Source organism: Erinaceus europaeus, chromosome 16, assembly GCF_950295315.1.
Source record: "Erinaceus europaeus chromosome 16, mEriEur2.1, whole genome shotgun sequence".
Lineage (NCBI taxonomy): Eukaryota > Metazoa > Chordata > Mammalia > Eulipotyphla > Erinaceidae > Erinaceus > Erinaceus europaeus.
The window spans coordinates 45,651,278-45,665,464 of NC_080177.1; the positions used below are offsets into that span (position 1 = coordinate 45,651,278).

Genomic DNA, 14,187 nt, shown 5'->3' on the forward strand with positions numbered 1-14,187 from the left:
GGATGCAGGACAGATCTGTGTGGTGATTAGTTTAAGGGTCTCTCTCTGCCGCCAGAGAAGAAAGACAGGAGAGCACATGTTGGCCCGCTCATGAATAAAGATTAAACTGCGTTCTCAGCTCAACCGTGTGTCTCTGGTAGTCTCTGTTACCCGCCCGTGAAGCCAGCCGGTTAAAACAACACCCCTACACCTATGGACATCTAATCTTTGACAAAGGTGCCCAGACTATTAAATGGGAAAAGCAGAGTCTCTTCAACATAGGGTGTTCGAAAAAATGGGTTCAAATATGCAGAAGAATGAAACTGAACCACTCTATTTCACCAAATACAAAACTCCAAGTGGATCAAGGATTTGGTGACCTGATAGTGACTAAAGAGTCATCGTTAAAGTATGCCAATCTCTTGCCCTTATTCAGCTTTTGTAGTCCTTACTGTGTCAGACAAGGTTAGCTTTGGAGTGAGTGAGGGAAGTGTAATAGGAAGTAGTTGAGGAGGGTATCTAAGTCTAAGTAGACACTATTTCATTATGAACTTTATACTAACTCACTACAGACTATTGTATATTTTTGTATACAGGTATATATTTTCAGGTATATATTTTGCCCTAATTTATGGATACATGTGAACATATGCTCTGTCTTTCAGGACAGGTCTGCAGGAGTCTTTCTCTTCCCCTCTCTATCTTCCCCTCTTCTCTCAGATTCTCTGTCCTATCCAACTACAATATCAGCAATAACAACAATAATTATAACAACAATAGCAACAAAATGAAGAAAATGGCCTCCAGGAGCAGTGGATTTGTGGTGCAGGCACTGAGCCCCAGCAATAACCGTGAAGGCAAAAAAAAAAAAAAATCATTATCTAAGATTGTTCATATATTTGTTACTATAAGCAATACTGAAATGACCATTAATTTTTTTCTTACTATATATTATAAAGACCATAACTGCTAAGATAATCCTTATGGATCTTTCAAGATAAGGCTAAATGTTGTAATAAACACCACCAAGTCTCAGTGAATTAAGACATTTGGGCTAGGGAGACATCATAATGGTTATGCAAAAGATTTCTATGCCTGAGGATCCAAGTTCAATCTCATGCACCACCTTAAAACAGCTGAACAGTGCTCTATAGTTAGAGAGAGAGAAAGAGAGAGAAAACACTAAGATTTATTTCTATCTTACAGTTCAATGTAGGTATGTAGGTCAACTGGTAGGAGGCGTGGAGGATGCGCTGCAGAGTTGGAAGCAGGATTTGTTCACACAATGGCTCTTCATTTTCCAGGACCTAAGACTTTTCCACTGAACCTCCTGGTTTCAGCTGCTAGGCAAAGAGAGAGAGAGAGAAAGAGAGAGGGAGGGAGAGCTAAAGAGAGAGAGAGAGGTGGAAAGAGAGTAGGAAAAAGCATAAGAATGGAAACTTGCGGGAGTTGGGTTAAATGCACGTGGTGCGAAGTGCAAGGACTGGTGTAAGGAACCTGGTTTGATCCCCCAGATCCTCACCTGCAGGGGAGTCATTTCACAAGCGGTGAAGCAGGTCTGCAGGTGTCTATCTTTCTCTCCCCCTCTGTCTTCCCCTCCTCTCTCCATTTCTCTCTGTCCTAACAATGACGACATCAATAATAACATTAATAACAACAATAATAACTACCACAACAATAAAAAAAATAACAAGCCAAACAAAAGAGGAAATAAGTAAATAAATATTAAAAAATTAAAAAAAAAAAAAAGAAGAATGGAAACTTACACTGCTGGTTTTAGGGCTGGGTTCAGAAATGACTCAAATCACTTCCCCTACACATCTTCTTATTGACAGGAACTGTCTTTTGACCACACCCACCCATAAAGAAGGCTGGGAAATGTAGTCTTTCTATGTCCAGGAAGAAAACATCAGACATACCAAATTGCTAACAAAATTCCTCCAGTTTGTTCCCACCAACAGAGCATAAGAATTCCTATTCCCCCATAAACTCAAGAATCAAGGTGATGACACTTGTGTTCTGTTTACTACAGATCTTCATGTGGGATCTTTCCTTCTCTGCATTAAAAGACTCAAAATTGGGACCAGGTGGTGGTGCAACTGGTTAAGTGCACACATTGCAGTGCACAAGGACCTAGGTTCAGGCCCCTAGCTTCCACCTGCAGGGGGAAAGCTTCACAAGTGGTGAAACAGTGCTGCAGGTGTCTCTCTGACTCTCTCCCTCTCTATCTTCCCCTTCCCTCTCAATTTCTCTCTGCCTCTCTATACAATAATAAGTGTACATATAAAAGAGACTCAAAATGATCTCTCTAAGATAATTTCACTGCAGTTAGTTAGACTTTTTAGGCCTTCGTCCTGTGGAGAGCCAAGACTGTATCCCTGACTGCTTTCAGGATGGTAGCCTTTACTCCTGTCTCCTGTGTTGGTCTTAATCTGGGGGCATTTTTCTGCATATTTTTCCATCTCCCCCTCCCTACCTTGTTGTAGAAGAAGATGTGTACAGTTGACTGCAACGTAGGCAACTATTGCAGGGAGTCCTCCCCATGTCCTGGGCACATCATCCCATCCCTGAATTTATGGCTTGTTCAGTGGTGGAAAAAAGATAGAAGGTCCACATTTTCTGTGTTATCTCAGGTGTGTTCCAGTTTACAATACTTTTTTGTAAAGTATCAGAGAATGGAATGGAATTGGGAGGCAAAAATGTGCCTGATGCTGACTCAGCACATTGACCTGGCACAAATCATCCAGTTCCTTATCCCTAACACCCAATGTTTCACTAGAACAATCCCTCCCAATGTGTGGTGGAAGTTGAGTACATGATTTAGAAATCAAAAAAAGAAAGCAATAGAATTGTGAACCCAGGTTACTGAGCACTGGCTCACATCTGAGCTGTGGTTTCCTTCCTGTTATGAAAGTTTCTATAAGATAATACTTTTTTCATTTAAATATTTATTTATTCCTTTCTGTTGCCCTTGTTGCTTTATTATTGTAATTATTATTGTTGTCGTTTTTGTTGTATAGGACAGAGAGAAATGGAGAGAGGAGGGGAAGACAGAGAGGAGGAGAGAAAGATAGACACCTGCAGACCTACTTCACCACTTGTGAAACGACTCCCCTGCAGGTAGGGAGCCAGGGGCTTGAACTGGGATCCTTCTGCCAGTTCTTGCGCTTTGCGCCATATGCGCTTAACCCACTGCGCTACTGCCCGACTCCCAGGACAATACTTCTAGCTTCATGCTCATGTCTGCTTCAGGGACCTCTAGCTGGTAGACCTGGTTCCCAGTAGACAAAGTGTTACAAGAGTAAAGATTTTATTTGTTTGTTTTTTAGAAAGAAAGAAATGAAGGAAGAAAAAAAAATCTCCAAAAAGTGGACCTGCCCAGTCCTTTCAAGGAACTGAGGACCTGAACATCAGTGCAGCTGAAAATGCTCTCTTGGCAAGTCATGGATTGTCCAGGTATGCCCAGCTTCTGTGTCTTTCACAAACCTTACTGAAAATCTAGGAGAGAGCTGGGAAGATAGCATAATGCCTATGCAACGAGCTTTTTATGCCTGAGACACCAGAAGCCCCAGGTTTAATCCACAGTACTGCCATAAGCCAGAGCTGAGTAGTGTTCTGATAACACATACACACACACACACACACACACACACACACACACACACACACACACACACACACACACACACACACACATACACAGAGCCATAAGAGAATCTATGTTTTCCTAAGAACAACCTGAGGTCTTGTCCTTCCAAATTCTATCCTCTGATCCATTTTCAAGAGGCAGCCATGATGTTTGAGGGGAGATAATATTTGGACTGCCTTGGTTGAGTGAATCACAACAACACTAAGTCTGAATTTTGACCTAGAAACAGAAACAGAAAGTGGCTTAAAATATATAAAGAGCAGTGGTCCAGGAGTGGCGCAGTGGGTAAAGCAAAAGACTCTCAAGCTTAAGGTCCCAAGTTCACTCCTTGGCAACACATGTACCAGAGTGATGTCTGGTTCTTTCTCTTTGCCTTCTTCATGAATACATAAATAATTTTAAAAACTATATATATATAGTTTATATATATATATATATATATATATATATATATATATATATGATTTGTGTCAGGTCAATGTGCTGAGTCAGCATCAGGCACTTTTTTTTTTTTTGCCTCCCAATTCCATTCCATTTTCTGACTTTTTTCTACAAAAACGTATTGTAAACTGGAACACACCTGAGATAACACAGAAAATGTGGGCCTTCTATCTTTTTTCCACCACTGAACAAGCCATAAATTCAGGGATGGGATGATATGCCCAGGACATGGGGAAGGGTTGCACTAGAATTCTCCTCAGGTGAGAGAGTATACAATGTGCAGACTGGAGCCTGGCATCTTTTCTTTCTTTTTGCTACCATGATGCCTTCTAGCAGGACTGGGCTATCTGATGGGGAAGACACTTGGGGATAGTGCACTGGGTTCCACAGAGGGAACCCCCTTAGGAGACCAGTAACCATTTTTCAGAATGAACCTGTCCATGGGATGCCCTTGCCCCTTTCCACTTCATTTTTACAAATGGATTTGAGTTCTTAAAAAAAAAAAAAAAAAAAAAGACAAATATTTTTATGAGGGAGAGACTAGAATACCACATAACTCTGTGGTATAGAGTACAGCCTGAGACATAAAGCTGTTCCTACTTCTTTCCATGATAGCTGGTTTTTAACATGCCAGAGCTCAGCTGTGCCTTCCTCAGGCTAAACTCTGACAGTGGGCATCTTCATGCTGTTTGTACAACTCTCATTGTAAGTGAGCAAGCATTACAGACTCCCGCTTGCTTTCTACATATATGTTTTTCCTACTATTAAGGAAAGTTAAAACCCAAAATCTGGGGACCAGGCAGTGTCATACCCAGTTAAGTGCAGATAGTACTAAGAGCAAGAACCTGTGCTAGGATCTAGGTTGGAGCCCTGCTCCCTACCTGCATCATTCCTATCCAATGACAAAGAAGAAGGAGGAGGAGGAGAAGAAGAGAAAAGAAAGGAAGGATGAAAGAAAGAGAAAGAAAGAAAGAAAGAAAGAAAGAAAGAAAGAAAGAAATTGGCTTATAGGAGCTGTGGATTTGTAGTGCCAGCAACAAGCCCCAGCAATAACCCTGGAGAAGAAAAAAAAAAAAGAAAGAAAGAAAGAAAGAAACAAGTCTGCCATGTAGACCTTCAGGAAAAGATGACCCTGATAGGCAGACCTTGGGGAGAACGTATTTCCTCATGATTTTATCTCAAAGCTTTATAGGCTCCCAGGAGCCCTTCCTTGGGACAGGACCTCTTCTAATTGTACAAACAACCTCAGGGAAATAATCTTATGACAGGACCCCTTCCCAACCAGACGAACAGCCTGGTGACAGGACTCTTTCCAAGCCGGAAAAACAGCTTTATGACAGAACCCCTTCCAGCTGGGCAAAGAACCTTGTGAAAATAAGCCTTCCAGCTGGATGAACAGTCTCATGACCAGACTCTTTACATTAGCCAAGTGACCATGTGATTGAACCCTTCCTCCTCACTGATGCACTACCCTTCCATAAGCCCTGAACCCCAATCTCAGACTAAGATGATTCTTTGAGACATGAGTCTGCCACCTTCTCAGGTTTGACTAGCATCTGATTACATTTGTTTATCTCATATCAACTTTTTAAAAATTTTATTTTTTAGATAGGGAGGCAGAGGAAGTGTGAAACAGACCGCGGCACTGGGGACCAGGTGTTGCTGCACTTGGTTAAGCACACACATTACGGTGCATAAGGACTAAAGTTCTAGCCCCTGGTCTCCACTGCAGGGGGAAAACTTCACAAGTGCTGAAGTAGGGTTGCAGGTGTCTCTGTCTATGTCTCTCTCTCTCTCTATTTCACTATTCTCAATTTCTCTCTCTCCCTCTCTCTCTCTCTCTCTCTATATATATATATATATATGATAATAAATAAAACATTAACAGAGAGAGAGAGACCACAGCACTGAGCCTTCCTTCAATGTGGTGGGGACTGGGCTTGGATGCAAAGCAGTGCACTATCCACTGGAAGTATTTTGATGACCCCTCACACCAGTTCTTGCCTCTTGGTTACTTGGCCTTCTGAGTGGTGGAACCTTTCACTCAGTGATACTGGCACATTGCTGACCCCACACATCCCATCAGCTGTGTCCTGAAGACTGGATCTGAACACTGAGAGGGCTCATGGGAAGGTCAATGCCTAGCTACAAATCTTTCCTGATGAATTTTTCCAGACCAGACCAAGTTCTCAAAGTGTGATCCTCATGCCACCAGCAGAATAATGATGGATGGGTGAGGGAGGGGATGCTAAAAAGCTTGGTTCTACCTGCTCCCAGACCTCTAGAATCTAAATTTCTCTGAGAAAGTGCTAGGAATCTGTTTTTCTACAAGAAAATCTCATTTCCCATCCCTCCCCTAACAGTGCAGTAAATTTTATCAATATTTATATCTAACATAGACTTATTTATTCTCTTTTCATGAAAATAGTGTTCTCTTTTCCATCTTTCTTGATCTCTGAAAATTAAATCTGAAGCCCAGAGATTCACTTGATATAGGAAACATCACCTGTGGCCTTAATTTGTAAGTGTGGTTTGCTGTTTTTGTCAGGTGATTTGAAGGAAACCAACCTTTGATTGAGGCTCATATCTACTTTTCTGCTGACTTCTTGCCATGAAAAGGGTCTCTCAGTTTCTCTTTTCTGCAGGAAAAAAGGCCTGTTGCTCTCAGAAGTTGTGCTTTTGGGGCCCTTTAGTTTTTGCACAAGGGTAGTGAGAGCAAACTTCTTCACGTTCCATATTAGAAAATAAATGAAATTCATAGATTTTTTCATAGAGGAATTTCAGGTGTAAAGTAGAAAAAGGATGACAAGATAAACATGTAGTAAAGCCCCACTTCCCCCACCATCCCCAGAAGCCCTCTCAGAGGAGTTCTGTGCGGGGATTGCAGTATGTGTGGTAAAGATGGTCTCAGGAAGAAAGGTGAACCCTCTCAGCTGTGGTATCTGCATATTTCCATGGTTCATAATGTTAGGCTGAGACAGAGATCCATAGCTGTCACCATGACAGTTCTCCACTTACCAACTTGCTTACCCCTGGCTCACAACATTTAAAAAAAAAAAAAAAAAAATATATATATATATATATATATATATATATATATATATATATATATATATATATATATATATATATATATGGTGTATATTCTACCAGATGCACCATGGCCAAGCCTCTAATTTATTTATTTTGGATAAAGGCTGAGAGGAATTGGGAGAAGAAGGGGGAGATAGAGTGGGAGAGAGAAAGAGAGATGCCTACAGCCCTGCTTCAACACTCATGAAGCTTCCCCACTGCAGGTGGTGACTGGACCAAGGGCTTGAACCAGGATCCATTCAAATGGTAATGCATGCACTCAACCAGGTGTGCCACTGCCCAGCTCCACAGTGTTTTTGAATCAGGAGGGGATAAATCCATACTGAATCTTTCATCCTTACCCCAGAAAAATCCCTGAAATTGTCTCAAGGCTGAAAATCACTTTCAACTTCTTAGTCAGAAGTAGTTGAGTTGCCTGGTTGTTATGACCAAATATCACAAGGCTGACTGTGGAGAAACAGGATGCAAGGGTTACTCTTTATCTGTTAACCTGGAGACAGTGTTTCATTTCTCAACCTTTGTTGCTCCCGCCCCCCCACCCCCCATCTCCCGCCTATCAGAGAAGTTGTTTCTCAGACTTTCTCCCCAGGTTCTCTCTCAGAGTTCCCACAAGCTTCCTCTCTTTCTCACAGGCTATCTCTTTTCAAGTCCTGTGATCCTATGCCAGAGGACAGACAGTTCCTTCCGTAATTGGAGGGTTGGGAGCAGGGGACTAGAAGATAGCTCACTTGATAGAGTACAAGTTTTACCACACAGTCAAAGCCTCACCAACACATAGGAGCACCACTGTAAGGCAGAAGCTCAGATGGTGGAGTGGTGCTGTGGTATCTCTCCTTTTTCTCTGTCTCTCTATCTGAATATAAAAAGAATAAAAAGCTGACTTGGGGGACAATAGAATTACACATGTATGAGACCAGTGGTACCACAATATTAATTTATTGATTAGTCAGTTAATTAAAATGGAGGGCATGGGAGTCATTCTGCCTTTGTTGTTTTTTGTTTTTTATGTTTTTGGATAGAGACAGAAATTGAGAAGGGTTGGGGAGATAGAGAGGGAAAGACACAGAGAGATACCTGCAGCATTGCTTCACTGCTTATAGAACGCCTTCTTCCCCTTCCCCCGCCCCACCCCTGCCTGGTGTAATGAACCAAAGTAAAAGACTCTGTGATGGGGGGAGATTTCAGGACCTGGAAAATGGTGGCATAGGAGAACCTAGTGGGAGTTGAATTGTTTTGTGGAAAACTGAGACATGTTACGCGTGTACAAACTATTGTATTTTACTGTTGACTGTAAACCATTACTCCCCTAATAAAAAAAAATTAAAAAAAACAATTTCCCCCCTGCAGGTGGAGAATGGGGGCTTGAACCTGGGTCCTTACATGTGCATGTAATTGTAACATGTATAATTAATTATGTGTGCCACCATCTACCTGGGAACTGTTCTGGAACCTAGATCCAGCCTTTCATTTTGTGGGGCTACCCATATATACATTTTCTTCAGGGAAATTATCTAGCCAAGATGTAGAGGCCAATCAGCCAGGACTGATCTTTTTCAGATTTGGAGATGGGGAGAGTCTTGGGAATGAGAGGAGGAGGTAGTTCTCATAAATCTGTATGTCATCAAATTTGCCCATAACCTATGATGTAGCCAGAGATCATACAACTCTTCCTTCCCCCTTTTGGCCTGGGATGATGTCAGGCTGTGAGAGGACAGTGACCTAATTTCTCTCCCCCAACACTGGGCAGCAGGTAGCATTTCCAGATCTAAATCTCCCTCACACAGCTGCAGTTTCTGCCCTCCCAACCTCCTGGGAGTGCTTCTAGCTGGAGCTGGTTTTTTAAAGGTGAGTCTAGCATGGGGGCCTGCTCTTGAGAGACCTGTCTGACAGCCCTAACCCACCTCCATACTGGACTGGGCCAGAGGCTGACTGAATTCTGGCAGGTGCACAGTGTGGGAGAATCTAGTTCACCCTGGCCTGTCAGAGAATCAGTGAAAGAGAAGTCTCACTGGGAATGGCCTTAAGTCTGGTGCCTTAGTGATATTCTAATGCATCAAAGTCATCAGCTAACACCATTTATTGAGGGTCTATATGAGATACAAAACATTTGGCATGTTGGTACTGAGGAACAGATGCAGGAAGGACTTTCTGGATGCTATAGTTTTCTTTCTTTCTCTCTTTCTTCCTTCCTTTCTTTCTTTCTTTTATTTCCTTTCCTTCCTTTTTGAATATTTTATTTTTTTCAGTAAAGACAGACATTGAGAGGGAAGGGGGATATAGAAAGGGAGAGAGAAGGAGAGATACCTGCAGTACTACTTCACTGCTTGTGAAGCTTCCCCAGTAGGGGCCAGGAGCTTGAACCCAGTTCCTTGCACATTTTAACACATGTGCTCTACTAGGTGTGTTATTGATGATTCTAGCTAACAACATCTCATAAAGTCTTACACAGAAAGGAATATGACCTGCACCAGAAGAGCAGGATATTCATCACCAGAGACTGGGCAAAGAAGCAGAGGGGACTTGCACCAAAGTAAAAGACTCTGGGGTGGATTGAGGGAGGGTTCAGGTCCTGGGACATGATGACAGAGGACCTGGTGGGAGTTATATTGTTATGTGTAAAATTGGGAAATGTTATGCATGTACAAACTATTGTATTTACTGTTGACTGTAAAACATTAATCCCCCAATAAAGAAATTTTAAAAAAAGAAGCAAAGTGGAGAGATGTTTATCTTCCATTAGTTCTTCTCCTACCATCCCCCTATATTTTCTAGGGGAAAACAGTTTACTCCACAGTTTACTGCCCCCTTCCCCCAGCACAAACCCATTAATCTGGTCACTTAACATTCTTAATTTTGAAAAGCTTTTGGAGAAGAAAGAACAGAACTGGAGGCATCACACTCCCAGATCTCAAATTGTATTATAAGACCATTGTCATCAAAACTGCTTGGTACTGGAACATGAATAGACATACTGACCAGTGGAATAGAATTGAGAGCTCAGAAGTAAGCCCCCACACCTATGGACATCAAATCTTTGACAAAGGTGCCCAGACTATTAAATGGGAAAAGCAGAGTCTCGTCAACATATGGTGTTGGAAAAAATGGGTTCAAATATGCAGAAGAATGAAACTGAACCACTCTATTTCACCAAATACAAAAGTAAACTCCAAGTGGATCAAGAACTTGGATGTTAGACCAGAAACTATCAGATACTTAGAAGAAAATATTGGCAGAACTCTTTTCTATTTTTTCTATATTTTAACTCTTTTCTATTTTCTAAATTTTAAAGACATCTTCAATGAAACAAATCCAATAACAAAGAAGACTAAGGCAAGCATAAACCTATGGGACTACATCAAACTAAAAAGCTTCTGCACAGCAAAAGAAACCACTACCTAAACCAAGAGACCCCTCACAAAATGGGGAAAGATCTTTACAAGCCATACATCAGACAAGAGTTTCATAACCAAAACTTGCCAAACTCAACAACAAGAAAACAAATGACCCCATCCAAAAATGGGGAGAGGACACGGACAGAATATTCACCACAGAAGAGATCCACAAGGCCGAGAAACACATGAAAAAATGCTCTAAGTCTTTGATTGTCAGAGAAATGCAAATAAAGATAATAATGAGATACCATTTCACTCCTGTGAGAATGTCATACATCAGAAAAGGTAACAGCAGCAAATGCTGGAGAGGTTGTGGGGTCAAAGGAACCCTCCTACACTGCTGGTGGGAATGTCAATTGGTCCAACCTCTGTGGAGGACAGTCTGGAAAACTCTCACAAGGCTAGAAATGGACCTACCCTATGACCCTGCAATTCCTCTCCTGGGGATATATCCTAAGGAACCCAACACACCCATCCAAAAAAATTTGTGTATACCTATGTTCTGTTTTTTAAATATTTATTTCTTTCCTTTTGTTGCCCTTGTTATTTTATTGTTGTAGTTATTATTGTTGATGTTACTGATATCGTCATTGTTGGATAGGACAGAAAGAAATGGAGAGAGGAGAGGAAGACAGAGAGAGGTAGAGAAAGAGAGACACCTGCAGACCTGCTTCACCGCTTGTGAAGCAATGCCTCTGCAGGTGGGGAGCCAGGGGCTCGAACTGGGATCCTTCTGTGGGTCCTTGGCTTTGTGCCACATGCGCTTAACCTGCTGCACTACTGCCTGACTCCCTATACCAATGTTCTTAGCAGCACAATTTGTAATAGCCAAAACCTGGAAGCAACCCAGGTGTCCAACAACAGATGAGTGGCTAAGCAAGTAAGTTGTGGTATGTATACACAATGGAATACTACTCAACTATTTTAAAAATGGTGACTTTTCTGTAGCGCAGTGGGTTAAGCGCAGGTGGCGCAAAGCACAAGGATCGGCATAAGGATCCCGGTTCGAACCCCAGCTCCCCACCTGCAGGGGAGTCGCTTCACAGGCGGTGAAGCAGGTCTGCAGGTGTCTGTCTTTCTCTCCTCCTCTCTGTCTTCCCCTCCTCTCTCCATTTCTCTCTGTCCTATCCAACAACGACAACAACAATAATAACTACAACAATAAAACAACAAGGGCAACAAAAGGGAATAAATAAATAAAATAAATATTAAAAAAAGATACATGAATATTAAAAAAAAAAAAGGTGACTTTACCATTTTCAGCTGATCTTGGATGGAGCTTGAAGAAACCATGTTAAGTGAAATAAGTCAGAAACAGAAGGATGAATATGGGATGATCTCACTCTCAGGCAGAAGTTGAAAAACAAGATCAGAAGAGAAAACATAAGTAGAACCTGAACTGGAATTGGTATGTTGCACCAAAGTAAAACACTCTGGAGTGGCTAGGGGTGAGAGTACAGGTCCTGGAAAAGGATGATAGAGGTCCTAGTGGGGGTTGTATTGTTATGTGGAAAACTGAGAAATGTTATACATGTACAAACTGTTGTATTTACTGTTGAATGTGAAACATTAATCCCCCAATAAAGAAATTTAAAAAGAAAAAGAAAAAAAGAAAAGCTTTTGGAACTAATGGCTTCTTGGGATCTTCATCTTCCTTTTGAAGTCTCTTATGTGCTTGGAAAGATAAGGAGTAAAATGTGTGTGCCGTGCTAGAGAGACAGCTCACTGGGTAGCACATGAGTCTTTCTGTGCTCATGCCCCAGTTTTGAACCTTAGCACCACATGGTTGTCACATTCAGCAAACATTTCAAGTACGCTACTTGACTTGACTACCCCCTCCACATCCTGCAGGCTCCATACATGACAAATACGGCAACTACTCAGGGTGTGCTGAGAGAAAGAACCAAGGTCTTGTTATCAGTGAACAGACACCTATATCCACTGCCTTCCCCTCTCCCCCCAGTTCCATATCTAACCATTAAAAAAGCCCAACATACCCTAATCTTAGGGCCAAGGTTTCTGTCTCTTGCCTCTGGTCCTTTTCACTCTTTAATGGTATAGACTCTCTTTCTATCTTTCAATCACCTTCTTGTTTCTCTTTCTTTAGCTGCCCTACCTTAGCAGATTTCTCTATAAGATAGGTAACTGTTGTTTGTCTTTTCTTTGGAGGAGAGAAGTTTATTTCCCTGACAGGACTATTAGTGACAAAGCATACATAAATTAGTTTAACACACTCCATTGGCTCATCAATCTTATTAAAGTCTGTGATAATAACATGCTGTCTTTCTCCAGTCCCTTTTTCCCTTCCCCTATCTCCTAAGCCTCTCCACCCCCTCAGCACTTCCTCTTTCTTGACTCTTACACTAGAGCCAGTCTAACCTTGAAAAACAAGCTCACAGCTCAAAGGTTCTCTTAGTTCTTGCTGTCTTCCAGGAAAGAGTCCTATGGAGGCAGCACAGGAAATCCAGACAAAGCCGGCCTTCTGTGTTCCTTCTAAAGCAGGTGTAAAAAGGTAGAATAATCAGGCAAAACTGAAAATGTGTACCATCTCAGAGAAACCATAAAACACTACTGCAGCTGCATGAATGAAGCTACCTTGCTTGGGCTTCTTGAGTTATACAGACTTCTGGTGTGAGGGGTGTTTCTCCAGCTTGTGGCTGAATTCAAGAGGTCAACATTTAAAAGAGAAGAGTGGTGGCATAACCAGTAAACTACATAAGTTACCATGAACAGTGAAATAAAATGTTTGCCAATTTTATGGAGGATAGGCAGGCGGGTCTGCTTTCCCTGCATTTCAGTAAACCTAGGGGGACTAGAAATGTAACCAGTCAGGATGAATCTTTTGCTAACTAAATTGAATGCACTTGTATCTTGGCAGTCCGATTAGGTGTGGAGTGTGGCCCAATCCACCCCATCCTTTGTTTTACCTGATTGGTGTACCTTGAACCTTGTAACCAATTGAAATGTATCTTTTCTATCTATCTATCTTTCTTTCTTTCTTTCTTTCTTTCTTTCTCTCTCTCTCTCTTTTTCTTTTTTTTTTTTTTTTTTTTGCCTCCAGGGTTATTTCTGGGGCTTGGTGCCTGCACTATGAATCCACTGCTCCTGGAGGCCATTTTTTCCCATTTTGTTGCCCTTGTTTTTGTCGTTATTGTTACCGTTGCCATTGATGTTGTTGTTGTTGGATAGGACAGAGAGAAACTGAGTGGGAGGGGAGACAGAGAGGGGGAGAGAAAGACACACACCTGCAGATCTGCTTCCCGCTTATGAAGCGACCCCCCTGCAGGTGTGGAGCTGGGGGCTCGAACCAGGTTCCTTGCACCAGTCCTTGTGATTTGCGCCATGTGTGCTTAACCCACTGTGCTGCTGCCCAACCCCCAAAATGTATCTTCTAAAACTACCCTGTAACCTATTAAGCACACCGAGTCCAGCTTGAAAGGTACATAAGCAGCTTTCTAAATCAGGCCAGGGATCTGGCATGGCAGGAATCTGCTAGATTCCACCAGTGTAATAAAGTATTTCCTTGCCTTGGCCTTAGACTCATTCTTCGGATCTGCTGCTACACCTTAAGCTGTAACATCTGAAGCTGTATCTCTCTTGAGTTGTAACTCAAAAAAAAAAAAAAAAAAGAGC

General features: G+C 41.9%; 1 protein-coding gene across 2 annotated transcripts in view; it reads left to right on the forward strand.

The window, feature by feature from the left end:
- Window positions 1–11,975, forward strand: part of VCPKMT (valosin containing protein lysine methyltransferase) — an 86,416-nt gene extending 74,441 nt beyond the window's left edge. The window contains exons 6-7 of one of the 2 annotated variants that reach the window (XM_060175078.1): window positions 3,309–3,435; window positions 11,818–11,975. In XM_060175078.1, the coding sequence (XP_060031061.1) occupies window positions 3,309–3,386 (78 nt within the window). In that variant the 3' untranslated portion in view covers window positions 3,387–3,435; window positions 11,818–11,975. Of the gene's footprint in view, window positions 1–3,308; window positions 3,436–9,611; window positions 9,747–11,817 lie in introns of those variants that run through there. The other variant, XM_060175079.1, reaches the window with a different exon arrangement.
- The last annotated feature ends 2,212 nt before the right edge of the window (window positions 11,976–14,187 follow it).